This window comes from Helicoverpa zea, chromosome 3 (assembly GCF_022581195.2).
Source record: "Helicoverpa zea isolate HzStark_Cry1AcR chromosome 3, ilHelZeax1.1, whole genome shotgun sequence".
NCBI classification, from domain to species: domain Eukaryota; kingdom Metazoa; phylum Arthropoda; class Insecta; order Lepidoptera; family Noctuidae; genus Helicoverpa; species Helicoverpa zea.
Genome location: NC_061454.1, coordinates 13,627,854 through 13,654,789, shown reverse-complemented (window position 1 = coordinate 13,654,789; position 26,936 = coordinate 13,627,854). Strand labels below are relative to the sequence as shown.

The window sequence follows — 26,936 nt, the reverse complement described above, 5'->3', positions numbered from 1 at the left end:
CGTTTCACTTTTGCTTCAGAATCTGAGTCTGTTCATGCAGAATTTATGAAATATGAATTTTATTGTTCTTTTTAAGTTTTGTTAATTAGTTTAATTTTAAAATTTACTTCAAGTAGTGCACTATTTTAATTGGAATCAATAAAAAAATTAATCATTTATTACTTACCTTCTTTGCCATTGCAGCGGTAAATACAAAAAAAAAATATGTCGCTAGGAAACGAAAGCTGTTACTGTTATTAAAATTTAGTTAGCATCGTGCACCATCAATGCACCATCACAAACAATTTATTTGTTGTTGAGAGCAGATCACAATCGTGCTTAAAAATTAAATTCAAATAAATTCAATCAAAAGATCATCCAAAATGACATCACAAATGATACAAGAAGAAAACGAGGAAGATGTTAGTGAATACGACCCAAACGTGAGGTAATTCTACATATAATCAAAGTTCTACATTATAATATTGTTATCCGTGCCTATCCTTACTAACATAAAACATGCGAAAGTATATTCTTTGAGTTGAGATTGAGACCAAGTAGGTACAGTCGCTTTCACGCGTAACGGCTGAATCGACATAAATTAAACATAGATAGGTTCTGGAGAATCAGTCGGCAGTCGCTCCTTGTAAAGCACTGGGGGCCGATTCTCCTAAGTTAATACCACGGAGGACTAAAGACTAGCGGAGGTGCCCTAACGTAAAATCTCCTAACAAAGCAGCGCGCCAAAATTCGGGTGAGCGGGGGACGAGGAACGTTACTGTCTCCACCCGTGCTCTACCCTTATACGCCTTTTAAGGGAAGCCGCCCATTTTTTGTAAATCCATCTAGCGTGGAATAGGATAATTACAATCTAACCCTAAACTAACATCGACCACTAGTGACATACTAAAAAGTAAAGTAAATACTCAAACTTATTAATTCTTTAAAAATAGTAATTGAATTGGAAAGTTTGAACAAGCATTCATTTGAAATGAACGAAGAAAAAGAGAGAGATAAAAAAGATAGAAAAATTGTACTTATGTAAGTATTATTTTTCGAAAAAATTGCCCCACAACAATTTCTTTACACCCTCAAAAATGAAATAGGTAGGTATAATTCTACTAGGAATCAAGAAATGGAGACTCGATTAAAAATCATTTTTATTCACCACCGGTCTAAAATACCCCCATTGTGTAATTTAAGTATCAACTTATGTCATTGTGTTAGTTCGTCTACTAGCCACTATGGCGTCACAAGCACGAAAATTTGTTCTATTTTTTCTAGAACCGTGCTGATGATGACTGTTGTTATTTTCAATGTTTCCATGTTATGAAATTCACCAAGAAAAATGGGAATTAAAATTATAGGGTCAGTGTTTATCAGAGTTTTCACAACTATATCATAACGGCGCATCCACTAAATAGCAGACTTTATGTGTGTGTAGCATGTTGCTCTGAGTAAAGGTACATTCAAAAAGTATGTACGGGAAGAGAGATATACCTATGTAAAACAAAACATTGCTGATGATGAATATAAATAAATCTACACCAATTTTCGTCTCATCTTATATAACACAGTACCTACCTATAATTTTTAACTGAAAAATATTCCTTCTACATAGACAGGAAAATCCTTGTTCATCCACCCTAACATAGAAATTCATATTCACATAAATCGAGAAATCTTCTTACAAAAGTACTTTTTACCTTTATGTTTTTTCTTAGATAAAACAAAAAAAATACATACAGTTATGATTTTAAATACGACCTTTTAAAAGAATGGGTGAGTGAATTTTCTATGCCTAGTAGCATTTAATTTTGTAACGGGTCTCTTTGTCTTGATGAGCACAATTTTACTTCAAATATTAAGTCGACTACTTACCGAAAGATGGTGTTTTTATAATTTTAAATTTTCATGGTATCATATATTTTGGTTTGTAAATAAAAAAGCTATAAAAAAGCTTGTACGATGCAAGGAAAAATTAAGCTATTTTTAAGGCAAAAAATTGATACCAATAATATACATTGATAAAAGATTGATACGAAAATAATACAAATTCACTTAGAAGTTCTAGAAATGCAGCTATTCGACGACAGATGTCTCTAGCAAAAAATATGTTTTAAAGCTAAAATATTACCTACACGTGAAATGTTATCCTATCGGTATGTTTGACTTTGGATCCTGAGCAATTTCTACAATTAATGATAGCGCATTTCATCGTTTTAATCGAGTAACAAATAAAATCTGTTGAAATTATTGTAATAATACAACTATGACAAGATGTCAGTTTGATGTGAAGGACGGTATATGGGCGGTGTCCAGCCACGCCTGCCGTGACGTAGTCGTGACGTATTTGACCTACCTGAAGGCGCGTGACCTACCTGCTTTAGGGCATCTCCGCTAGTCTTTTGTCCTCCGTGGTTAATACTGTCAAAATCGAATAGAAATCGAATCGCAATATGATCGCAATAGCAGTTTTAACCATATCGGGCATTCTGCTACTAATAAAAGACCAATCGTATTCGATTGACATTTGATTGGTGTGCGATTGGTCTGCTATTTTGGTAATTTTGGTATATACGGTAGTTTGCTGTACAATCATTTTGCAATCGTAAATCATTTGCAGACAAAATGATTTATATTGAATGACAGAAAAGGATAAAAACGTTTATTTCAAAGAAAAAATTGCGGAACATACGCTTCAATCGTAATCGAGTCGGGATCGGATCTCAGTCGAATCGAGTCGAACGTGAATCGTATGTTGCTTAAGTAAAATTAGGAGAATCGGGCCCCTGGTACTCAGCTACATCCGGTTAGACTGGAAGCCGACCCCAACATCACTTTGGATTTGTTTGGGAAAAAGGCTCGGAGGATGAATAAAGGTGAAATCTAATAATGCCTTCCACGGCCGATTTCGATCACGGTGGCCGTTCTCATATATGTATAAGGAGATCAACCAGCTCAGTACATATTATAGTGCACGAGCATTGGCGCAGCCACAATTGCACTCACTATTACTTCACTCTCATAGCCCGACGGGACGGCAATCCGTCACGACAGGAAAGAGATCGGGCGCAGGACCATGCCTTCAAAAAAGTATTTGATTAATTTAGAATATTGAACCTAAATATATGTACTTATATAATTTAGGTAGTTATCTGTTTCTTTGTACCATACTATTATGGGCAACGAAAATTACTCAATCATCAAGAACGTAATGGAACGTACAAGACGATTGAACGCTCAACATAATTGGCCAGTTAAGCCCTCCGTCATGAGTCATCCTTTTAGGGCGATAAAAAAACAAACGCAATTAGAATCAATTACATGTTTGTTCTTGATATTCAAGACTTTATACTTAGAGGCTGCAACATGAGTTCATGTAGTGAATCACTCTTTCAACAAAGAAGGAAGATGTTCCTATGTATAGTTGGGACCTACAAAATTAGTTCAAGTTATTCAGTTGTTTTTTTTTTGCTGCAGTGGTTATTACGGCAATACTTATGACACAACTTATTATGTGGTCTACTAAAAAATATAGTACTTATTTACCTACTTATGTACTATACACATTATTTTGCGGTCAGGAAACTTAATTAAATAAATATTATGACTTAACAGCTGGTACCTACCTACCTCGGCACTTGCATATCGACGTTTTCCTTCTAAGTTACAGAAACTGAAAGAACTCAGTAACACTAGTATGGGTAATGACTACCTACCACGGAGGAGAAAAGACTAGCGGAGATGCCCTAACGAAAAATCTCCTAACAAAGCAGCGCGCCAAAATTCGGGTGAGCGGGGGACGAGGAACGTTACTGGCTCCACCCGTGCTCCACCCTTATACGCCTTTTATGGGAAGCCACCCATTTTTTGTAAATCCATCTAGCGTGGAATAGGATGATTAAAATCTAACCCTAAACTAACATCGACCACTAGTGACATACTCAAAAGTAAAGTAAATACTCAAAATTAATAATTCTTTTAAAATAGTAATTCAATTAGAAAGTTTAAAGAAGCATTCATTTGAAATGAACGAAGAAAAAGAGAGAGATAAAAAAGTTAGAAAATTAATTGTTATATAAGTATTATTTTGTGCAGAGAACTTGCCCCACAACAATTTATTTACTCCTCCAGAAATGAAATAGGTATCTAGGAACCATTAAACGGAGACTCGATGAAAAATCATTTTTATTCACCACGGGTCTAAAATACCCCCATGGTGTAATTTAAGTATCAACTTATGGCATTGTGTTAGTTCGTCTACTAGCCACTATGGCATCACAAGCACGAAAATTCGTTCTATTTGTTCTAGAACATGTCTAAAACCGTGCTGCGATGACTGTTGTTATTTTCGATGTTGCCACATTACGAAATTCACCAAGAAAAATGGGAATTAAAATTATAGGGACAGTGTTTATCAAATTAGAGTTTTCACAACTATATCATAACGGCGCATCCACTAAGCGGCTGACATTATGTGTGTCCGATGTTGCTCTGAGTAAAGGTACATTCAAAAAGTATGTACGGCAAGAGAGATATACCTATGTAAAACATTGCTGATCTATTCTAATATTATAAAGAGGAAAACTTTGTTTGTTTGTTTGGTTGTAATGGATAAACTCAAAAACTACTGGACCGATTTTAAATATTCTTTCACCATTAGAAAGCTATATTATCTGCAAGTAACATAGGCTATATTTTATCCCGGTGCGGGCAGTAGCTCCCACGGTACGCGGGTGAAACCGCGGGGAAAACGGCTAGTGATGAATATAAATAAATCTACATAGTTAGAGTTATGATTAATTTTAAGATAATTGCAGCTTTTTTAAATAAGACCCTTTTTAAGAATGGGTGATTGCATTTTCGATGTCTGGTAGCACTTAATTTTGTAACGGGTCTCTCTGTCTTGATGAACACAATTTTACTTCAAATATACGTAAGTCGACTACTTACCGAAAGATGGTGTTTTTATAATATTAAATTTTCATGATAATATATCATATGTTTTGGTTTGTAAATAATCTATAAAAAAACTTGTAGGATGCAAGGGAAAATGAAGCTGCTTTTTAAGGCAAAAATTGGTACCAATAATATACATTGATACAAGATTGATACGAAAATAATACAAATTCACTTAGAGGTTCTAGAAATGCAGCTATTCGACGACAGATGTCTCTAGCAAAAAATATGTTTTAAAGCTAAAATATTACTTACACGTGAAATGTTGTCCTATGGTATGTTTGAGTTTGGATCCTGAGCAATTTCTACAATTAATGATAGCGCATTTCATCGTTTTAATCGAGTAACAAATAAAATCTGTTGAAATTGTGGTAAAAATACAACCATGACAAGATGTCAGTTTGATGTAAAGGACGATATATGGGCGGTGGCCAGCCACGCCTGCCGTGACGTAGTCGTGACGTATTTGACCTACCTGAAGGCGCGTGACCTACCTGCGTTAGGGCATCTCCGCTAGTCTTTTCTCCTTCGTGCTACCTACTAACTTTTGCGCATTTTTTGTTAAGCCTACCACTCACCTTATCATCCCCTACCGTTATGCTGAAATAACCATTCTAAACTCTAATTGTTTCTTCTTCAGATGGGTCAACCCTCACCGTCTAGATCTGATGACGTTTATTGGCAAGGACGTGTTCGTTGTCGCACACGACATTTACATTATATTCTTCAACTACAGAATGAATACTGAAATTGTTTATGTTGCTAACGACCAGGCTAAAGGCGATGGCGTTGACGCTTTGGCTGGTACGTAAACAAATATAATAACATAGCAAAATAAACTTTAGAATCACTCCAGAGATAAGGGATCGCCATTTTACTTTTTCCATTTTCCAGGTCATCGATCCTTAATGTTCGCCTTCGCAGAGAAGTCGAAGAACCCCAGAATACTTATAATGACGTATCCTAAATTCTTTCTATTGGCCGAACTGAGAGGTAAACAAAAGTTGATCTTACTTAAACCTAACAGAAAATTATGTAGGTGGGTTTTCGTCATTCATAATCTACCTTTTCTTTTGATATTCTCTAAAGCCTAATCTGTCATCAACCTAAGTAATCCAGCTCCACGATATTTCAGACCCGGATGCAAAAAGATACAAGGCAGTTTGCATGATGGAGAGTGACCTGATCGCTGGGTTCAGCGGCTTCCCAAACTACGTGCTCAGCATCTGGTGTTGGCGTACCAACAATCGTCTCATCAGCGTGGAGACCGGCCCCGTACGGCGCAATCAGATCTACATGTGAGCCACTTCAGTAATTTTTAATCATTTTTGTTATTTTTAGGGTTCCATACCCAAAGGTAAAAAACGGGACCCTATTGTTTTCGCTCCTCTGTCCGTCCATCCGTCCGTCCGTCCGTCCGTCCGTCCGTCTGTCACCAGGATGTATCTCATGAACCGTGATAGTTGGAGAGTTGAAATTTTCACAGATGATGCATTTCTGTTGCCGCTACAACAACAAATACTGAAAACCAGAATAACATAAATATTTTGGGCTCCCATACAACAAACGTGATTTTTTGCTCATTTTAAATAATGGTACGGAACCCTTCGTGCGCGCGTCCGACTCGCACTTGACCGGTTTTTATTTTTATAATTGCTTCTTCTTTCATTTAAGAGCTTTCATGTTGATGGTAAAGTTTTCTGCCGTATCTGTCTGAATCAGTTGCTATCTTCAATTGTTTTTTATTTCGCTGCTTACGTCCTTTGCTACTTTAACTCCATAGACTATGATACCACCCAGGGCTAGCCGCACGCATATGCTGCTATGCCAGTGCTGGGGCGCCGGCCTCATCGTGTGGGAAGTAGCGCGCTGCTACAAGAAGTGCTTCCTGATGAAGAGGGCCAAAGAGGAGGTGCAAGAGTGGGAGGCCACGGAGCCGGTCCTCGTCGACATCTGCTGGAGTCTCGAAGGGCAGCTTTATGCTATTGATGCTAGGGCTAATTTGTATAATGTAAGACTCTGAAGTTTGCACTACAAGGTTTCCACAGATTTTATTGATTCAGAAAATACAATTAAATCTATAGGTAGTCTACCTGATGAACTTCACTGATTTAAGATACATCCCACAGATGGGTTCAGACGGTATAGCCATGATCAGAACACTGGAGTGGTCAGAGAAATTGGAAGGGGAACGAAAGACCAGTATCTGTTCCTTCCTCAATGGTTTACTCATTTACGGACCTGATAATAACTTGCGGGTGAGTTGACAAACAACATTCATACTTCAGTCTGTTTAAAACTGAGAAGATATATTTTTGGGTTTATATTTAACGAAGAAAAATCGAAATTAGAATGGATGCTTATAAATGTGTTGGTAATTTACAACTTTTTAAATAATCCGGTTTGTCATCTATAAACTTATTTGCATCCCCATCCCACCATGCAGTTCTTACGCAAACAAAAAGACGGGAAGACATGGAAGGCGGAATGGACGTTCGTTCCGGAAGAGGACGTGGAGCGCCTGGTCAGCAACTCATTCTGTGACATGGCCACCATGTGGACACATAACGGCTTCGTCTATAAGATCATGGCGGATTCTGAAGACAAGATCGAAGTGGTTTTGTTCACCGTCAAACAAAGGTACCTACATTTTTTTATGTCTAAAAGCTTTAGGTCTGAGAAACGGCAACATCAAAATAACTCGGTTTTAACATTTTTCAAAATAACAGAGCGTAATGGTTAACATATTCCAATATATTATTTATTTCAAAAAAGTCCGATTCCCATACTTAAATTATAAGTGAGCAGACCTGCAAGTAGGTACGATGTATTTAATATGTTACAGGAATATTACTAAGGTCCAGCTGCTAGCGCCTGATGCCAAATACGCCGCATTGATGAACGATTCCGGAATATTATGCATCTTCAAGACCTACGATCAGAAATATGTGAGAACCGCCTTTGTATAGATTCATTTGGAGTTCCAATTCTCATCTCTTAGATAAATTTTTGGATATTTTAGGTCTTCATGAAAATAATTAAGGGTGTCGACGTATCATTTCAAGCGAGTCCAGTAGAACCATTGTTAGCAATCTTCGGTGACCTACAAGGCAACTTCGGTATAGTTCTGCGGACTTTTGACCTTGAGAAGGGTCTGAAGAAACAGTCCCATATGAGTCTGACGCATCAGATAGTGTCGCTGGTGGCGTTTTCTCCCGACGGAAGATTTTTAGTCGCCGCCGCTATGTCGGCTGGACATATCTTTATTTTTAAGGTGAGATTTTGTAGCTACGCTTTACACTTTGTCCTATGTCCCTAATGTAGATTGTTACTGCTGGACTAAACCCTATAATTATTGTTGTTTCTTAAAAAAACTACTTAAGATGCACTAATTTTAGCCATTAGTCTAGAAGATTCTCAGATCTATATAACATAATTTAGGACCCCTAGGTGCTCTCACCATATCGAACCTCTTAACACTATCTAGATATCCGAAGACTACAAACTGAACTTGATGCGCTACACGGAGCTGGGCCGAGGTTTGGCAGACTGTTTCCTCATGAAGGTCGGAAACGACATGCGCTGCTTCAGTCTCGTACTCTTCTCCGAGAAATATAGCATTGGTAAACATTGAATTTGCTTTTTGAACCTTTCATCTTTATTAAGAAGGTTGAGATCATTATATCTGAGTTTGCTTAATTAGACACTGAGATTGCAATAAATAGATTCATTGCTGATCTTTTCCTAGAGCTATTTTTATATATACTAAAGAATGATTAATTTTTAAATCAGTAGCCTTATCAGCTGCAATGTTAGAAGTATTTATAACCAACGTCTTCTACCAGGGGAGCGCATAATCTGCGTGAACGCTGAAACGGGCAAGGACAACAAGTTTGCTGGCAAGATGCAGGGTCCGTACTCCCGGCTGCTGCCGCTCAGCACCAAGGACACTATGCTCGCCATCCCGCATCTCAGCAAGCAGATGCACGTGCTCAAGCTGTCTGGAGACGTGAGGACATGCTACTTTCAATACTCCCTACTGATAATTTTCTGTAGTTTAACCTCTTATCTTTGTATCTCCAAAATCGACATAGTTTGCTTCCCACGGGAATTTATCTATCGTTCATATCCTCATAAGGTGAGTCGGAAATTTCACCTACACTAAAACTTAAATTGCTTTTCAGAAAGGCATGACTGTATCCGTAAAGATGGGTCCCATCATCGACTCTGGTCACGATATCAAGCAGTTCGATGGCTACCGGAGCGCGAACGCGCTGCTGACCTTCGGTTACGATGGCACCGTCATACTAAGGCCGCCGAATGCCCCTGATTCATATGGTAAGTTTTGTTGAAAAGCTTTCCAAGAATCTTACCGCGGCAAACCATGCAGCAGCTTTTTTAATTTGAACGGCGACTTGTGACGTCGCACATTTCTTTGCTGTACTCCCCCTGCCTATTTACTCCCTTATGTATACATTATTTACCCCTCACACACACATAGCACCCCCTTATATACCTAGTCTCCCCATGTATTCGCTTATATCATTCCAATTACTCTCGTAATAAATCTATGTGAATTTCCAACCATATCGCATGGATCTGCAAATAATACTTTTAAAGGACTCCGTCCATGCCTTTTAGGTATATTGCAAGTAGCCTAAAAAATCAAAAATCAAAATCAAAATCAAAACTCATTTATTCAAACTTGGCTGCAAAACAGCACTTTTCGAACGTCAGAAAAAAAATTACATAAGACAGCCCCCAAAACGCCCACCCTTCACCACTTCCTATGTGTTTTTGCTGGGAAGAAGAAGTGGCGCAACAAACTCCCCAGCAACACATGTCTGTCTGTAGGTTAAAAGAACCTTTCAACAAAGTACAGTGAGTGTTGCAGTATGCAATACGCAATATTGTCATAAAATAAAATTACATTTAAAAATGATTTATAAAATCCACCACATGCTAGCTAGCACTCACCCTACGTAACTTGTCTACCTCAAACCTATAGCCTCCAATATTTATAATAGTTTATGAGGGAGTGCCCACCTTCATGTGATATTCTATTGCAACCCTATGTAATGTACAACATGGGTAAGTAATGAATCTAGTAAATTGGACCGCTCAGCCAGTAAAAAAAAAAAAGAAGTATAAGAAAAGAGTCTACAAAATTATATAATACTACTTATAGTATAGTCAGTAAGACGACCTGGCACCACAAGCAGCACCCGTTCACGAGCATAACCCGAGGATCAGCCATCGCCCCCCTCGCACATCTTTGAGGGAGGGAAGCAACCCGACCGCCGACGCTACCGCAAGCAGTGCCGTCTAAGGGAGCATGACGTACTCACCGCTACACAACTCAATATCAGGATCAATTATCGCTAAGTAGTGGTCCTTACTTACTGTAATCCAAAGGAAAAAAAAAATATATAAATAGATGATTTAAATAAAACATAATAAATACAGTAAATGTATCCTGTCAATAATGTAAAACCAAGTAAGGTCAATAATAAAAATATAAAATTGTAAAAAAAATGAATAATAATAATTGATTGTAAAATAAGATGTCATTCACAAAAAAAAGACAATTATAATATAGCTGTCTTGCGTTCAACATGGTGACCAACTATTTTTATCATTCAAATAATCGTTAATTGTATAATATGCCTTTTGATTTTATAGAATAGCCTTAATTTGTTCTTTGAATTTATTAAACGGATGTTCTAATAAAGACAGAGGAAGTTTATTATAGAAACGAATACCTAGACCCAGAAACGAACCATGTACTTTATGAAGCCGGTGAAAGGGTACACACAGTTTATGCTTATTTCTTGTATTAATTTATTTATTCCTTTATTTCAGGCAACTAGGGCCCATAAAAATACACATATATCGTACATTACAATACTTATAAACTAATACATAAAAATTCACCATATCAATATATTTAAACAATACTATATCTATAAAAACTTAAACATACTATAAATACATAACAAATATTCTTAAAACTAATGCACACGATGTGTCGGCGTCGTGTTACGCTGACTGGTGTCACGTAGCCGGCCACGAAACCGGCGGTACAGAACACCCTTCGGCCAAAAATCTTCCTTGAGGACCTTCTCGAGACCTTGTGTCGGAACACGCACCACGAACGAGTTAAAATTTGTGTTGTGACGCGGTTCCAACCTCACGACCCTCAAGGTCCAGCTGGTCTTCACGCGCAGATATTCCACGACCTCCTCAACCTTCGTGGAATGGTGCAGCCTGGACACGTACAGCTGCGTCGTCGGAATTGCTGGACGCAGCAGCATATTGGGTCCCGCCAGCGCAGTACCGCACTGGTTCCGACAAGGAGGTTTCTTTTTATTCCTCTTCTCGACCTTGACGAAACCATTCTTGTCGCACGTGTCGACCTTGGGACCCTGCCTTCTCAAAACCTGGTTTGGTTTCGATCGGCTCTTCTTACCCCCTTTTGTGGTTTCCGCTATTTTAACCTGCGAGTTTTGTGGCTCAACAGGCTTCTTAGCGGCTACAATTGCTGCGTAGGCTCGTTTGGGGGTTGACGAACCTACACGAGTCATCGTCTCTACCGATGTCGAGGCAGGGACGGCGGCGGCACACGTTGCAACGCATGCATTCTCGGCAGTAGGTGACGCATTCGAGCCCGCCGACTCGAAACTGCAGATGGAGGCATTTTGCGCCCCGCGACGCGTGTTCACATTTCTGTCGCCGTCGGTAGGTGACCTACTTGCAGAAATTGCATTGCGCAATGCTACTAATTCTGCCCGTAGATCACTGATGGTGTTGTTGGACACCTCCAGCTGATGCTGCATCTCGGCCTGGCTTTGCTTCAGGAGTGTAATGTCCTTCAGCAGCCTGGTGACATCTACGTGGTCGAACGTGACGGGAGGAAGCTTGTGCAGGTCCTAATGTGTAATGGGTTAATGCTATGGACTTCACTTTTTTTGGTATATAAATGTAAGTTCTGTCTAATATACAGTATATTGGCAAAGATGAATTGTGATGCCACAGTAAGAACACCAATTTCTTTAAACAGCTCTCTGAGGGAAGTTCTGGTACCTAATTGGTATATCGCACGTATAGCACGTTTTTGTAGAATAAATATATTCTCTATATCAGCGGCTTTGCCCCACAACAGAATACCGTAGGACATAACGCTGTGAAAATTACTGAAATACACCAATCGAGCTGTGTCGACGTCTGTGAACTGTCTGACTTTCTTGACGGCGTAGGCGGCAGAACTAAGCCTTCCCGCGAGGCTAGAAATATGTGAACCCCATTGAAGATTTGTATCTACTGTTATACCCAGAAACACGGTAGATGCAACGGTTTGAAGAACCTCGTTGTTTAGGATAACATTAGGACCTAGGTTTTTTACATTAGGCATAGTGAACTTAATGCATTTTGTTTTTTTAGCATTAAGTACTAAATTGTTTGTGGTAAACCAGTGCGTAATTAATGAGAGTGCACTGTTTACCTCTTCAAATTGCTCTCTATTTCTGTCAACTTTGAAAATGAGAGACGTATCATCAGCAAATAATACAACGTCGCAGATATTATTGAGGTGGTAAGGCAGATCATTGATGTATACTAAGAATAAGAATGGACCTAATATAGAACCTTGTGGCACGCCTAGCTGAACTGGAAGGCCTGATGATTTAGAACCATTTACATCTACACATTGCAATCTATGTTGTAAATACGATTCTATTATGCCGAGAGCTCCGTTTTGGACTCCGTAAAACCGTAATTTGCGTAAAAGTGTATCATGATGGACGCAATCAAAAGCTTTGGAAAGGTCGCAAAAGACTCCAATAGCATTTTGAGAATTTTCCCATACGTTATAAATATGTTTTAAAAGTGCAACACCAGCATCTGTGGTAGAATGACCTTTGGTAAAGCCATATTGTTCTGTATGAAGGAGGCTATTTAAATTGAAATATCGTAGTAACTGCTTGAGTATTAACTTTTCAAAAATTTTACTAAAGGCAGGCAGGATAGAAATAGGTCTAAAATTACTAATGTCCGACTTATTGCCTGATTTAAATAGAGGTATGACTTTACTGTGTTTCATGAGGTCAGGAAAAACACCAGTGTCAATGCACTTGTTGAATATGATAGCAAGGTAAGGAGCAATGACGTCAATTATATTACCTAATAGTTTGATGGAAATGTCCCAAAAATCACCCGTATTTTTTAATTTAAGAGTTTTAAAAACATTAATTACATCCATTGGAGTAACGTGCTCAAAACTAAACAAAGAATTACACTGAGGCACACTAGCACGCATAAGCTGTTCAGCGTCAGTTGAAGATGAATTTAAGGAGCGAGTCGTGGCTACAGGTATATCCGCAAATAAATATATATATCCGCATATAAATCTACCCTTACCTAAGTTTAACCATAAAAAAATACTGTTTTGATGTTCTGTTCCGATTTTTTTTTGAGTTCGTTGTTAACATTGTCATTGAAAACAGCCTGAATATAATAGGACTGGCCACAAACGGCGAGATGGAAGGCTATGGGGGAGGCCTTTGCCCAGCAGTGGGACAGCATGCGCTAATAACATAAATGTTGTGTAGACGTGAAGCTGACAGTGACGCACCGCTACTGCGGCGGTATCAAATCCGCCGTAACGGACGCGGAGGGACGCATGGTGCTGCACGTGAGCGCGGGCGGCACCATGGCGCTGACGCCGCTGCACCGCCGACGCCACACCGACATGCCGCACACGCCGCCCCCACCTGTCGTCTACGACTATCGGAACAAACCCATCAATATTATATATCCTACTGATAGTGAGTGCTCCTATGTGTCAACGAAACTTAAAAACTTGTGAGATCAATTTATTTTTTTCCAGAAGTTAGATATGAGGAGTTTTTTTATTTCCCTTCATCTAAACAAAAAAAACTGGTGGTCCAGAATCATTAACAGAACATATCTGCATCATCAGTAAAAACAAAATTCAAAACACGACAAAATAAAAATATACGTATCTATAAAACTTATTTAACTATAAGCTGACAAAATTAATTCTTGTATTATTAAGACAACATTAATATTCACTTTGATTTAGCAATATTTCAATTTTAAACTTCAACCACTAGAAAAAATCTTCTAGGTACAATAAGCTGAAATTACATGAGATCCTCCTTCCTGAAAGAATAGCCTTTCTTATCTATTTCAATGTCTTACAGAGAACTACCTGGATGTACAAGAAGATAAGAAAGTACACGAAGAATCTATGGATTATAAACGTCAACGGGACGAAGTTCTCAAAGTGTTCGATTCTTTGCAACACAAGCTGGTCACCCTTTTGGAAGAGAATCTGAACGAGCGACCGCTGCATCAGCTCTCTCTGTCTGAGTTCAACTTGCATCAGGAAGCGAAGAAAGAGAGACTCAAAGCGGTAAGTTATGAAGCCCTTCCAACGACCAATTTCAATTTAATCCTAACATGTTTCGAAAATAACTAGGTACTAGAACACTGGAACACAATTTTTATGCATCATGTCCTTCTGTCGTACCACTTCACAGGCTCTCAAGTTGATAACTGCATATGATTTTTAACTATTCTACACATAGGCCGAGAAGGAACGTGAAGAGATCCGTCTGATGACAGAAGCCCGCATCCGCGCACAAGACAAAGTGACGGCGTGGATCAAGAAGACGTGCTGGGATACCATGCTGAAGCCGAGGGTCAAGCTCTTCGCTATATTCAGTCATTATCATGTAAGTAATGTGTATGCTTATATGTCATTTAGAAATATGATAAAAAAGTCGCTATTTAACACCCAAAAAGCAGAACCAAGGGTGGTGGAACACCATGTTACTACAACTTTGACCAAACCATAAGCAGCTGTCTATTTGCAAAGACAATGGAGGCAATTTGACGGCTGGTGAATGTTTAGTTTATTATATATACAGTAGGTATGTAGGTACCTATCCCCAAATTGTTACATTCATTCCACAATTAAGGGATACTACAATATCCTTAACATTAGAAACAAGTGCTAGATTTCTAACTACGCTACCAGGTGGAGAGTTTCGCAATCCTACCGTCACAACGCGATGCGTGGCCCGAACTCAAGCAGATCGAGGCACTGCGAACCATAGAGATGGAGAACGATCACGACCTGTTCCGACCCTGGGTGGAACACTCCCTGGATGATGCAACGTTACCCGCGCAATCTGCGGTCATCTCTGCTGCCAGTGTTGGCGGGTGAGACACTGTATAGATCTCTATAATTTAGTTTAGTATTTGTAGTGGCAAGCTTTGCAAAATCATTCAAGGCGTCCACATAAAATGCGGAGGTAATATAATGGAAATTATAACAAATTTTTAAAATAAATTTCCGTTGAAGTGAAGATGTTACAGTAAAAAAAAAAAAACTAATTGTCCCGTCTTAGCTGCAACGTTCACGAAAGATTTTCTTGTTTAGCCTTTTGGCTTGACCATTTAGTTTGGAACTGAGGTCCAAAGGGACGACTGAACCGCGAGCGGCAGCTAGTTGTTTACTACTACTACTACTACTACGCTAGTGTTCTAGCATCCTGCCCCGACTTCGCACGGGATAATTCGAATTAATTTGTATTTCCCCACTATTTAATGGATGTTATTATACATATACCTACACCTTCCTCTTCACTCACTTTATCTATTTAAAAAAAACCGCATCAAAATCTGTTGCGTAGTTTAGGGACAGAAAAAGAGACTTTACTTTATATTGTGTAGTGATGCTGTGTACACAGAAATCGCAGCAACCAGCAGCAAGAATCGGCGAACTCGTTCCGCGAGGCGCGGCGCAGCGTGGACAGCGCGGCGGACGTGGCGGTGGACGTGGCCGTGCAGCCGCACGTGCTCAGCGGCACCAACGCGCACCGCCTCGTGCCGCTGCCGCCCTACATGCTGCCGCAGACGCAGGCCTTCAGCTTCCTGCAGATGAACTGGCTCTACCACATCGTCAAGGTTACCATGTACTCTACAACCCCCCGTGCACTAGGCAGCCAGGCTACGGTAGCCAGTAAAACGTGTGGCGTTATATGGGAGCCCTCGCACTAGGCAGCCATAATTTCCTGGCTGAGGCAGCCAATACAACGCGCCTGATTGCATGGAAGCCAGAGCGGGTGTAGGCAAATGTATGTGGCTGCCGTCAGAGTCCGCGCACTAGTGTAGGCAGCCAGACCTAGTGTTCCCGAACTTTGATAAGATGACTTTCAATGATTGGCTGCGCAGCCTGCCTGGTCAGTGGGTCGTCTTAGGGGCGGAGGGCTGCTTAGTGCGCTAGGGCTCTAACTCTCCTACAATTCAATTGAATGGCTTCCGATAAGACATCGCAAGTAGAATTTTCCCGGGCAGAAAAAAATTAGAAAACGATTACCCATCCATGAGAAATACATTTACACGAGCTTTTCACATAAATTAGCATTATCCAACTATAATGTCGTTTTGCAGTTGAACACTCAAAACGTGCGGTTCTGGTTCAACAAGCAGTTTGACGAGCTGATGGTCCTGAAGAAGAGAGAGGTGAGCCTCGTCGCTGAGAGAAACTCGAGGCTACGCTTCATCATTGAAGGTTATTTAAACCTACTATTTTTTTACCTTAGGACCTAACCAAGGCATTTGTTTTTTTTCCGGAATACCAACCGATGTAGAAAAATATTTTACAGTATCTGAGTTGCATTTGAAACAGCATTGAACTTTAAATTCGACTGCAATCTTCCAGAGCTCAATAAGCTGTCTGATTTGCGAGGCAGCTTTCATCATCTCAAGATAGAAATCAAAGATCCAGAGTGGAGACAAGAGGAACACGTGGAGAAACTTATCAAAGTGGAACCTGAAGAGGTAACTAATATAATGCCTGGTTAGATTATTTATCAGTAAGTGTTTGTAAGTAAGTTTATGGAAATAAAAATATATAATTTATTTAAAATACCTTTAACCTTTAATGCCGCTTTCGGCAGGAGTGCATTGGCAGATATGATAACGTAAGGAAATACAACCAGAGTTAACCTGATAGCATAAGTTTGAAAATCTGAATTCTTAGCAAAATTATTCTATCGGGGGACTTTCATCAAGCATACAATTTTTTTTTTCAAACTGATTGAAGTATCCAAAGTTTACTGTTTTAAGTTAACTGTTTTCTTATGTAGTGTTCGATCGAGCCGTACATAAGCCCGAGCCAGATAGTGATAGTACCCCCAGACCCGGGGCCCAAGGACGACTTCCGCGAGAGAGCACTCATGGAGATGATGGACGGAGTGCTCGAGAAGCTGTGGCACGAGGAGATCAAGAAACCCATACCGATGCCGCAGTGCATGGTCAGTATGCAAGCCGTTTTTTTCGAGGTCCTTTTTCTATTGTCAGATGACTGATTTCGAGAGCAGAAATGCGGTCCTAATCCTTAACAGCCACTCCATCCTTTTTTGATAGTCCAACTTGTGACGAAAAGACTGTCTCTAATTTGCTTGTTTATAGAAAGGCTAAGAAACCGAGGTTAAGGAATCTGTGCATTGCCTTTATCCAATGTTTAATATTGATAGTATCATGTCCTTTACGCAGCTGGACAAAGAACCAGAGAACTTCAACGAAGACGATCTCCGTTTAGTTTTCGACTACGAAGCGAAAGTCGCGTTCCGCAACGAAGAGCGCGACAAGTACCGCAAGATGTTACACGCCGAGTACGCCAAGCTCTCGCAAGTGCTCAACGAGGGCATCGTCAAGTTTAACCAGAAGGTAGAACTATTATGTCCAGTTTCACAGGTTTACTGATCTGTATGTATGTGTGTCTGTCTGATATCCTGATATGTAACTTCTTCAATAGATCAACTATAGCATTTGGTTTTATAAGTCTTCTCGGAAAATATAATCAATTGCAATATCTTATGGCAAACAGCAGCATTTTATGGCAAATTGCATTAACTGACCAATAAATCTTCCACTTTATCGGTAACCAGGAAACCCCGGGCCTTAATGTGCCCGGAACCAGTCGTTAGCTTTTAACTTGCGAAAATGGTTAAAATAAATACTATAAAGTCTAACTCTTCGCTTACTACTGTCTTGAGTCTGAAAGTCTTCACCAGCTCATTACTTTCAATAGGTGAGAGAGACGTGGTTAACAAAACTGAAAGTGGACTCTGTGATTGGTCAAGAAAATCTCAATCTAATGCGCCTACGCAGAACCAACCTGGACAGGATTGAAATGGCTGAGAAAATAGAGTCTATGAGGTATCTGCAACACACATTTTCTAATACATATTGTAAATTTTTATAAGCATATTTAATTATATTTTAGGTCTGTTCCAATTGGTCTGTAATATAATCTTACCTTTGGTCTGTGGTTTTCATCATCTGCTTAGCCTTTTTCCGTCCATGTTATGTCCGGTTTTCAGTCTAACAGGAGGCGGCTGAATACCAGCGCCATACAAGGAGCGACTGTCTATCTGACCTCCTCAACCCAGTTTTCCTTTGGTAGGAACCCTCTTCAGAACTAAATAAATACATAGACGCCTACTCAATGTTCTTTTATATATGTTTTTATTTTTGTAAATAGATTTTAGAAGATAAGCAGGTTAAGGCTATATATACATATATAGGGCCTTACTACAAAAACTTTAAACCCTGTTTTACACGTGTCTAATAAAATTGTGGCTGCAAAATGAACCATATGTCAACGTTATAATTTGTCATTTTTTTAGACAAGGCATAAACTGACGTTTAAATGTTTTTGTGGTAAGACGGATAGTGTTCATATTTGAATGAAAATAAATGTATTTTATAAATATAAAAAAATGCAATTAGGGTTTACAAAGTAGGTATCTTCATCTGACCAGGGAGGATATAGCTCACTTCGAGCGCGAGGTGGAAGAGCTGAATGTGGAACTGCAAGCCATACAGGAGCAAAGTACTGACTGCCAGGCCGCGTACGAGGTGCTCGTGGCTAAGGACAAGACCATGGAGAAGACCTTCAAGAACCACTTCCCTGATCTATCGCCGATCATTATAGAACAGGCCTACAAGTTCTTCAAGTAAGTTTCGGTGTGCCTATTTACCAGAATACATGTTTTTTAATATCTACACCATGTTGAGGCCACATACTGCTGAAGTTTGTTTTTAACGGACTTCTCAGAGTAACATTTCTGTCAAGTACCGTTGTCGCTCTTAAATTGGCTTCAGTCATTTCACGTAAGTCAATCCCGTGCATCCCGTGCATCGGAGAGCACGCAAATGTCGGTCCTGCTTGTGATCTCATCTCCGGTCGCAATCCGACATTGCCGTCCCATCGCAAGCAGAGAGTGAAGGAATAGTGAGTGCACCTGTGTGAGCGCAAATGCTTGTGCACTATAATATGTCCTGCGCAGTTAGCCGATCTCCTTATATGAGAACAGCCGCCGTAGCCGATAATCGGATAGGAGGACATCATGTTTCTTGTGTGCAGGAAGCGTCCGAAGTGGCACCAGCGCGCGACGCTGACGCCGGTGGTGCTGTACGAGCTGGCGCATGCCGTCGCATCCGGCGTCCGCCCGCTGCTGCTGCATCCTGACTGCGTCGACTTCCTCAAGGGGTACCACATCACACATCACCATATAATATACTTAGAGACCCATCCCATCTTTACAAATATCTTCGCAAAACCCGATTTTTCGGTTTTGCAATTTTTCTCTTCTTCATTCTTCCTCTTCCTAGGTTCGCAATTATTTGGGACGATGATGATTGTACTTTTCGCTTCCAATCCTCTTGGTCACCCGCCTTATGTACTTATTTAAATTCCTTATCTATGTCATCATTCAATCTTTTCTTTGGTCTATCGAGTCGAAAATTTACAAAAGATAGTCCCCAAAACGCCCACCCTTCATCGTTTGTCATCATTCGTCATCTATCACCCCTTCTGCATGATTATCTTGCAAGTTTCGTTTGTCATACACATTAAAGTTATACTTTAATAAAGGATGGAGCAATTGGAGCAGATCAGCAACATGCCAACAGTAATGGACGAACACATATGGACCACCATGAACAAGTTAAGAAGGTTCAAGACTGAGAACGAACTTAGGGTACGTAGTTTGTAATAGTAAAACTAAATGCACCATAACATGAAACCACTGCAGATTGAATTAAAATGAATGATCCTCACCAAACAAATACTTATGTTAATCTGTCTTGGTATCTATAAAAGCTTGTGATGTGGAAGAATTAAAGTAAGTATCATGTTTAAAGTTTATAGCGAGTGTATATCTCCGTATGCATTCTCTTCCCTAGATTGACCGATGGTTATTTTCTACTTTAGAATAAGAGATGACAGTGATGGCGGATTTCTGAACGTTTGTGATTTTGAATAAAGTTTCATTTGTATTAAAGTTTATGTCGTCTAACTACGACTATCACTAACGATATCCATCCCGACTACAAGTTTTGGAGCAGGGGATTGGGGCAGGAGGATGATGAATCTGCTAATGGACCTAGTGTCCCGTAGATTCGAGCATTGGTCCAAGAGATGACGTACGTGGACAGCGCTCAGAATGTGTGGAGCAAGGCCATCCAGGCGCGGCGCAGCTACCTCGCCACCTGCCACGCCAAGATCCTGCTGCACCGGGAGAACGTCGAGCTCGACGCCAGGAACAAAACTATACAGGTATTTTACTACTTATTATATCACTACATAGTATAAAACAAAGTCGCTTTTTCTGTTCCTATGTATGTTCCGTTGTCCTTTTATACACTTAAATCTTCAAAACTACGTAACCGATTCTCATGAGGTTTTTTGAACAAAACAGACACAAAAACAGAGTGATTGAACAAAAAGGTTTATTGGTATAATAACATCCATCATCCCTTTAATAGCGGGAACTACTGTTATCCTTTGCGAAGCCGGGACGGGTCGCTAGGTCGCTAGTGTTTCTATATGAATATTATATTTTTTTGTGTCTGTTTGAAAGTGTCATAATCAACGCTATCTTCTATGAGGAGATAGGAAGGTACCTCTCATTATGTACTGCTTTATGTACTGTTTTAGTTGGTGCTGCCAGCGGGACAGGTGGAGATTGTGACCACTGGTCACATGGAAGACTTTGACGACGCAACACTCATCCCTAAAGAGGATATCGAAAAGATTAACAACCTCATACTGGTAACGCCTTTCATATGTCGGATAGGCGGCGAAACACATCAGAATAGCACTATCGTCCGACATCAGTTAGGGTTATCAAGCAAAGAGATAACTCAAAGAAACTCAAAACTCAAACAAACTCAAAACTCAAACGTTTATTCAAATTAGTCAGAACAAAAGACAGCCCCCAAAACGCCCGCCCTTCGCCACTTCCTATGTGTTTTGGCTTGGGGAGAAGAAGTGGCGGAACAAACTCCCCAGCAACACATGTCTGTCTGTTAGGCGGGCCTACACGAGAAGCCGGCGGCGGCGCCTTCGCGACCTTGACAACGAAGACCGCCTCTATGCAGCCTACATAGAGGCTAAGTCGACACTGACGGCGCGAATGGGCACAGCCCAGGATCGCGCGAGGGCGGAAATGTTTGAAGGTTTGGACATTAACCCCTTTGGGAGGCCGTACAAGGCTGCATGCAACAAACTGCGCCCGTACGGTCCCCCCGTTGCCGAAACCCTCGAGCCGTCTTTGCTGGATGGGGTGGTCCAGTCCCTGTTTCCGGGCAGGGACAACTTCACCCCACCAGTGATGAGCGCCCCGCGGGGTGCGGCTCTGTCGTCGGCCGAGGAGGTCCCGCTGGTTACGGAGAACGAGATAGAAAGGGCAGCTTTCTGCCTCAGGGGGAAAAAGACGGCCCCAGGTCCAGACGGCGTCCCCGCAAAGGTGATGGCCATCGCCACCTCCCAGATGGAAGAAAGGCTTCGGGACCTCTTCAGTGCGTGCCTCACGTCTGAGAGGTTCCCGAAGCCATGGAAGGAGGGCCAATTGTGCCTTCTTCGTAAGGAAGGGCGGCCGGCGGACTCCCCATCGGCATACCGACCCATCGTTTTACTGGATGAAGTCGGTAAAATGTTCGAGAGGGTCCTCGCCGCCCGAATCAACAGGCACCTGAGTACAATCGGCCCAGATCTAGCGGACGCCCAGTTCGGTTTTCGAGCTGAGCGTTCGACAGTTGATGCACTATCTCGACTCAAGGATCAGGTGAAGGAGGCGATGGATGCGGGGGATGGACTGTTGGCTGTGTCATTCGACATAGCCAACGCCTTCAACTCTATTCCCCACTCTACCATACTGGAGGCCCTCCGCTTCCATGGGGTGCCTCCGTATTTGCGGGGACTTTTGGCGGACTACCTGAGGGACCGCACTGTCCTCCTTGTGGACAAGAAGGGACAGCTCCGACGTTACGGCGTCGAGTCCGGTGTCCCACAGGGCTCTGTTCTGGGGCCACTCCTGTGGAACATCGGATTCGACTGGCTCTTGCGGGAAAACCTCCCCCGTGGCACGTCTGTCATCTGCTATGCAGACGACACCCTTCTGACTGCCCGGGGGAGAAATTTTGCAGAGGCGGCCAGCTTGGCCTCGGCGGGCGGTTCACTAGTGGTGGACAGAATCTCCCGCTTAGGGCTGACGGTGGCGCTGCAAAAGACCGAAGCCGTGTTTTTCCACGGGCCTCGGCAACACCAACCGCCCGACGCTCATATCCATGTGGAGGGAGTCCGCATTGGGGTGCAGCCCCAGATGAAATATCTGGGCATAGTCCTCGACAGCAGGTGGCACTTCAGCGCCCACTTCAGCGGGTTGTCGACGCGCTTAATGAAGACCGCGGGCGCCCTCTCATGGCTTCTCCCGAACAACGGGAGGCCCGGCGACCAATGCCGTCGTCTATACGCCGGCATACTTAAGAGTATGGCCTTGTACGGGGCCCCAATCTGGGCAGACTCACTGTGCAGACGGAGAAACGCCGCTGCCATCCGAAGGCCACAGAGGGTCATTGCGCAGCGGGTGGCGAGGGCGTACCGTACAGTGAGCTTTGCGGCGGCGTGCGTTCTGGCGGGAACCCCTCCATGGGAGCTCGAGGCTTGGGTGCTCGCCAGAGTGTACGACTGGAAGGCGGCACAAAGGGCTCTAGACCGGCACCCGGACCCAATAGAACGGGAAGAAGTTCGGGAGGAAGCGAGGGAGGTAATAACTGGGCACTGGGCCGAGGACCTTGCCTCGGCAACGTTCGGTCGCCGGACGTTGGATGCCATCGGGCCTGTCCTGAACGGATGGCTCGATCGGCGGCACGGGTGCCTCTCGATGCGTCTGGTGCAGGTGCTGTCCGGGCATGGCTGCTTCGGATCGTACCTGCACCGGATTGGGAGGGAGGAGACTCCACAGTGCCACCACTGTGAAGCCGAGGTGGATACGGCAGAGCACACAATCGAGGTGTGCCCATCGTGGACTGACCCCCGCCGCACCCTGGTGGCAGTAGTCGGGGACGACCTCTCGCTCCCCAGCGTGATTGCTGCCATGCTGCGAAGTGAGGAGGCATGGGAAGCGGTGGCCTCCTTCTGTGAGGACGTCATGTCACAGAAGGAGTCGGCGGAGCGCGTGCGGGAGAGCGACCCTCTCGCGGCGCCGCACCGCAGACGAAGAAGGGGTGGAAGACGGCGAACACAAGGTCCGTCCCCATCCGCCCCGGGGGGTGATCAGCGGGCGACAGGCACGGGGGTGCCACCGCCTGCACCACAAGGACCGCCCCTTGTGCTCCGGCCATCATAGGGACCCCCTCCCCACTGGGGGGAGGCATGAGGGGCCTGCCGTAAGGCGGGCAATCGCCGGTGGGGGACTGGATGCCATAGATTCCCAGACCCCCTCCACTCAGGCGAGGTCGGAGTGCCGCTGGGCCTTTTTAGCGGGTATACCGGGAACGTCTTTACCGGGGAGTCCCACATACCCCTCTCCCGTCCCCCGACGGGAAGGGGATGCGTAATAGCATTTTTAGCCCAGCGACAACAAAAAAAAAAAAAAAAAAAAAAAAAAAAGGTTAGAAGAACCTTACCATACGATAGACGTTACAATAATCTCTGCACTTTACAATATCTACAACGGTACTACAACACTACGTAATAACGCTAGGTACACTAGACGTGACGTAGGGCAGTTTCGAGATGTGTGCCGCACGACGACTCAACGAAGACTGAGCTCCGCGGACGCCACGCCGACCACCACGACTCTGCCAAGCGCGCCAAATTGTTGTTTCACCGGAAACGCCACCAGAGGGCGCGCTTGCGTGACGTTTAGTGTCCGTACTAATGACAGTCTCCGACACATATATATTTTTTAAGTTTGCTATTTCTGACCAACTTCCCAAAAAGTATTGTTTTTGAAATTTGTTCAGGAAGTTTTGTTACTACTTAATACAATTCAGAAGCTGTATAGATATGCAATTTCCTCACATAGTCTTTGATCACAATCTTACATTGACTGTCGAGAACTCGTCTTTTAAAACTGTGACATTACTTTTTGGTCGTGAAGATCAAGTAGCCTGATACTATGTAATAATCACTACGCTCTTTGATTTCCTATGAACAGAAAGTGGGCGCCATGAAGCTTCGCATGATGCGCAAACAGATGGATTTCCGCAAGGGTATCCTGTCCAAGGAATGGGAGCACGCGCAGATGAAGATGAAGCTGCGACACATGCAGCAGGAACTCTATTCCTACCAGAGGCTCAGGGTAACTAACTATTACTGTAGGAACTTACAACCAGGCACGTCACGAAGGAACAAGCCAGCCCTTTGAAGAGTTTATTGGCATCTGTCTCTCCGATATAGCTGAAAATTCAAATGTATTCAAATTTATTACATATAATGGCGTCCACGGCCGATTTCGGCCACGGCGGCTGTTCTCATTTAAGGAGATCAGCCAGCTGCGCAGGACATATTATAGTGCACGAGCATTTGCGCAGACACAGGTGCACTCCCTATTCCTTCACTCTCATAGCCCGATGGGACGGCAATCCGACACGACCGGAGAGAGATCAGGCGCAGGACCGACATTTACGTGCTCTCCGATGCACGGGTGAATCAATCACCAACTTCCAGACTACAGGCTGCTTTGTGAAAGTCTAAGAAAACCCACAAAGCGATTTCGGCCCGACCCGGGAATCGAACCCGAGACCTCGAGCACAGCAGTCGCGCTTGCGACCACTAGACCAACGAGGCAGTCAAATTACATATAGTTAGATGAGGGAGTACATAGGGGAGTCTTTTTATAATTGAGTTTATAGAGAGAGTACTTAAGGGGAATTAATTAAGCAGTATATAAGAAGGAACATAAAAGAGTCCGACGTAGTACATATGGGTAGTACATAAGCCGGTGAAGTATATCGGAGATTAACTTCCAAACAAAATGCGCTCATTCTGTTAGATCCCGAAAGAGTTGCAGCTGTACCTGAAGAACAAGGAGCTGGGCTACACGGACGAGCAGGACTACGTGCGCATGGAGAAGGAGAACGAGGCCTCCAAGGTGGCCGTCAACAAGATCCTCAACGAGCAGATACACCGCGCTGGAGAACTTGAGGTACCAGACATACAACGACAAACGTTACCAATGTAGCTGGCAGGTAAAGCAGTGTAAATGAACATCTAGAAATGTCTTTTTTTTGACAAATTACTGAACTTAAAGAGATCTGAAACTGCGTTTACGGAGGTGAATGCCCATAAAATACTTTCTTACGTTAGCCGTATTTCTGTTACTATTACATGCGAAAAAGTGTTATTCATAAAGGTCGCGATCACCGCTGAAATTGAAACAAAGTAATCGACATTATGTAGTCCATTTTGAACAGCTAGCCGATGAAAGATATTTCTAACTGATCTTCCGTAATTTTCAGCTAAAACTGTTAGGCATAGAAGCAGCAGCCGCCAAGGTAGAGAAGTTGATAACGAAGCTCAACGTGCAGGTGTCGGAGAAGAGACTCAACGAGGACGCGCTCGAGCCCATTCGGATCCGACGAGTTTTTAAGAAGAGGTAACACGCGGATCATATCCAAATGGCCTCGATAAATGGGTTCCTGATATTAGCACGTTCAAACAAACAAACAAACTCTTAAGCATAAGCTTCTTCTTCATAAGTATGGATTTTTTTTAAGGAACAGACCCCTGAATAGATACAAAAGTGAGGTAAAGAGCGGTCATTGTGACGATACCATTTGAAACCTTGAATTTAGCAATTCCTTTTAATTCAGTTGAAGATGATTGTTCAGACAGATAATAATCAGCCTTTTCCCCCATTCACAGGATGGAGACGCTGGTGATGCGCAGTCGTCTGATCCGCGACGTGCAAGCGAACCACTCCACCATCGTCATGCTGCAGACTGAACTCGAACTGCTGCGGCTCAAGACCTACCCTACGCTTGCTAGCTTCCGCACATATTGAGCCTCTTGTACTATTGCACCTGTTCACCCATTGAAACTATAGCTAGGTACGTCAAAACTGTTCTTAGACTAGTGTTCAACCATACTGTCATTTAGCCGCTGAATGTGAGCGAACGTAACGCAATTTATTGTATTTCCATACATATTCACTTTTACATTCGCAACTAACCGAACCGACGATATGTTATGCATAATATGCATATACGCTGACATTCGTTGAATGACAATCTGTTTGGCTTGAACACAGCCTTATATTTGGGACTTAACAGTAGTGCGCTAAAGATATTTCTAAAGGCATTGACTGGTGTGTTAGAATATTCTCGCAATTTTGTGGAATTAAATAAAATCCAAAGAGATGGCAGAATTTGTGCTGCATTTTTTGTTATATTTGCATGTGTGTTTTGTATTATGTTATTTTTTATTAGTTTGTTAATTATGAATATGTACTGTTAATTCTACTCACCTAGATGTACCTATTTTTAATTATTAATGTATTTACTATTTATATGTTACTTAATAAAATTATTTAAATAAAAATCAAAATCTTATTTGGGAACTCTACTTATTTATTTAATACTTTATGTACAATGGCGGACTCAACGCTTAA

The 26,936-nt window shown here is 42.2% G+C and overlaps 1 protein-coding gene across 1 annotated transcript; it reads left to right on the top strand.

The window, feature by feature from the left end:
- The first annotated feature begins 362 nt into the window (after positions 1–362).
- On the top strand, positions 363–26,877 carry LOC124645755 (cilia- and flagella-associated protein 43). Its single transcript, XM_047185630.1, has 31 exons — positions 363–427; positions 5,582–5,745; positions 5,836–5,934; positions 6,077–6,239; positions 6,742–6,952; positions 7,071–7,199; positions 7,388–7,581; positions 7,787–7,889; positions 7,964–8,215; positions 8,429–8,564; positions 8,787–8,950; positions 9,126–9,279; positions 13,548–13,763; positions 14,163–14,374; positions 14,550–14,696; positions 15,002–15,186; positions 15,717–15,933; positions 16,420–16,540; positions 16,691–16,809; positions 17,118–17,285; positions 17,527–17,700; positions 18,065–18,192; positions 18,798–18,992; positions 19,403–19,528; positions 19,913–20,018; positions 20,438–20,596; positions 20,978–21,091; positions 24,483–24,626; positions 25,320–25,472; positions 25,786–25,922; positions 26,192–26,877. The coding sequence occupies exons 1-31, from the start codon at positions 363–365 to the stop codon at positions 26,328–26,330; spliced, it is 4,794 nt and encodes a 1,597-aa protein (XP_047041586.1). The 3' UTR covers positions 26,331–26,877.
- Positions 26,878–26,936: the final 59 nt, after the last annotated feature.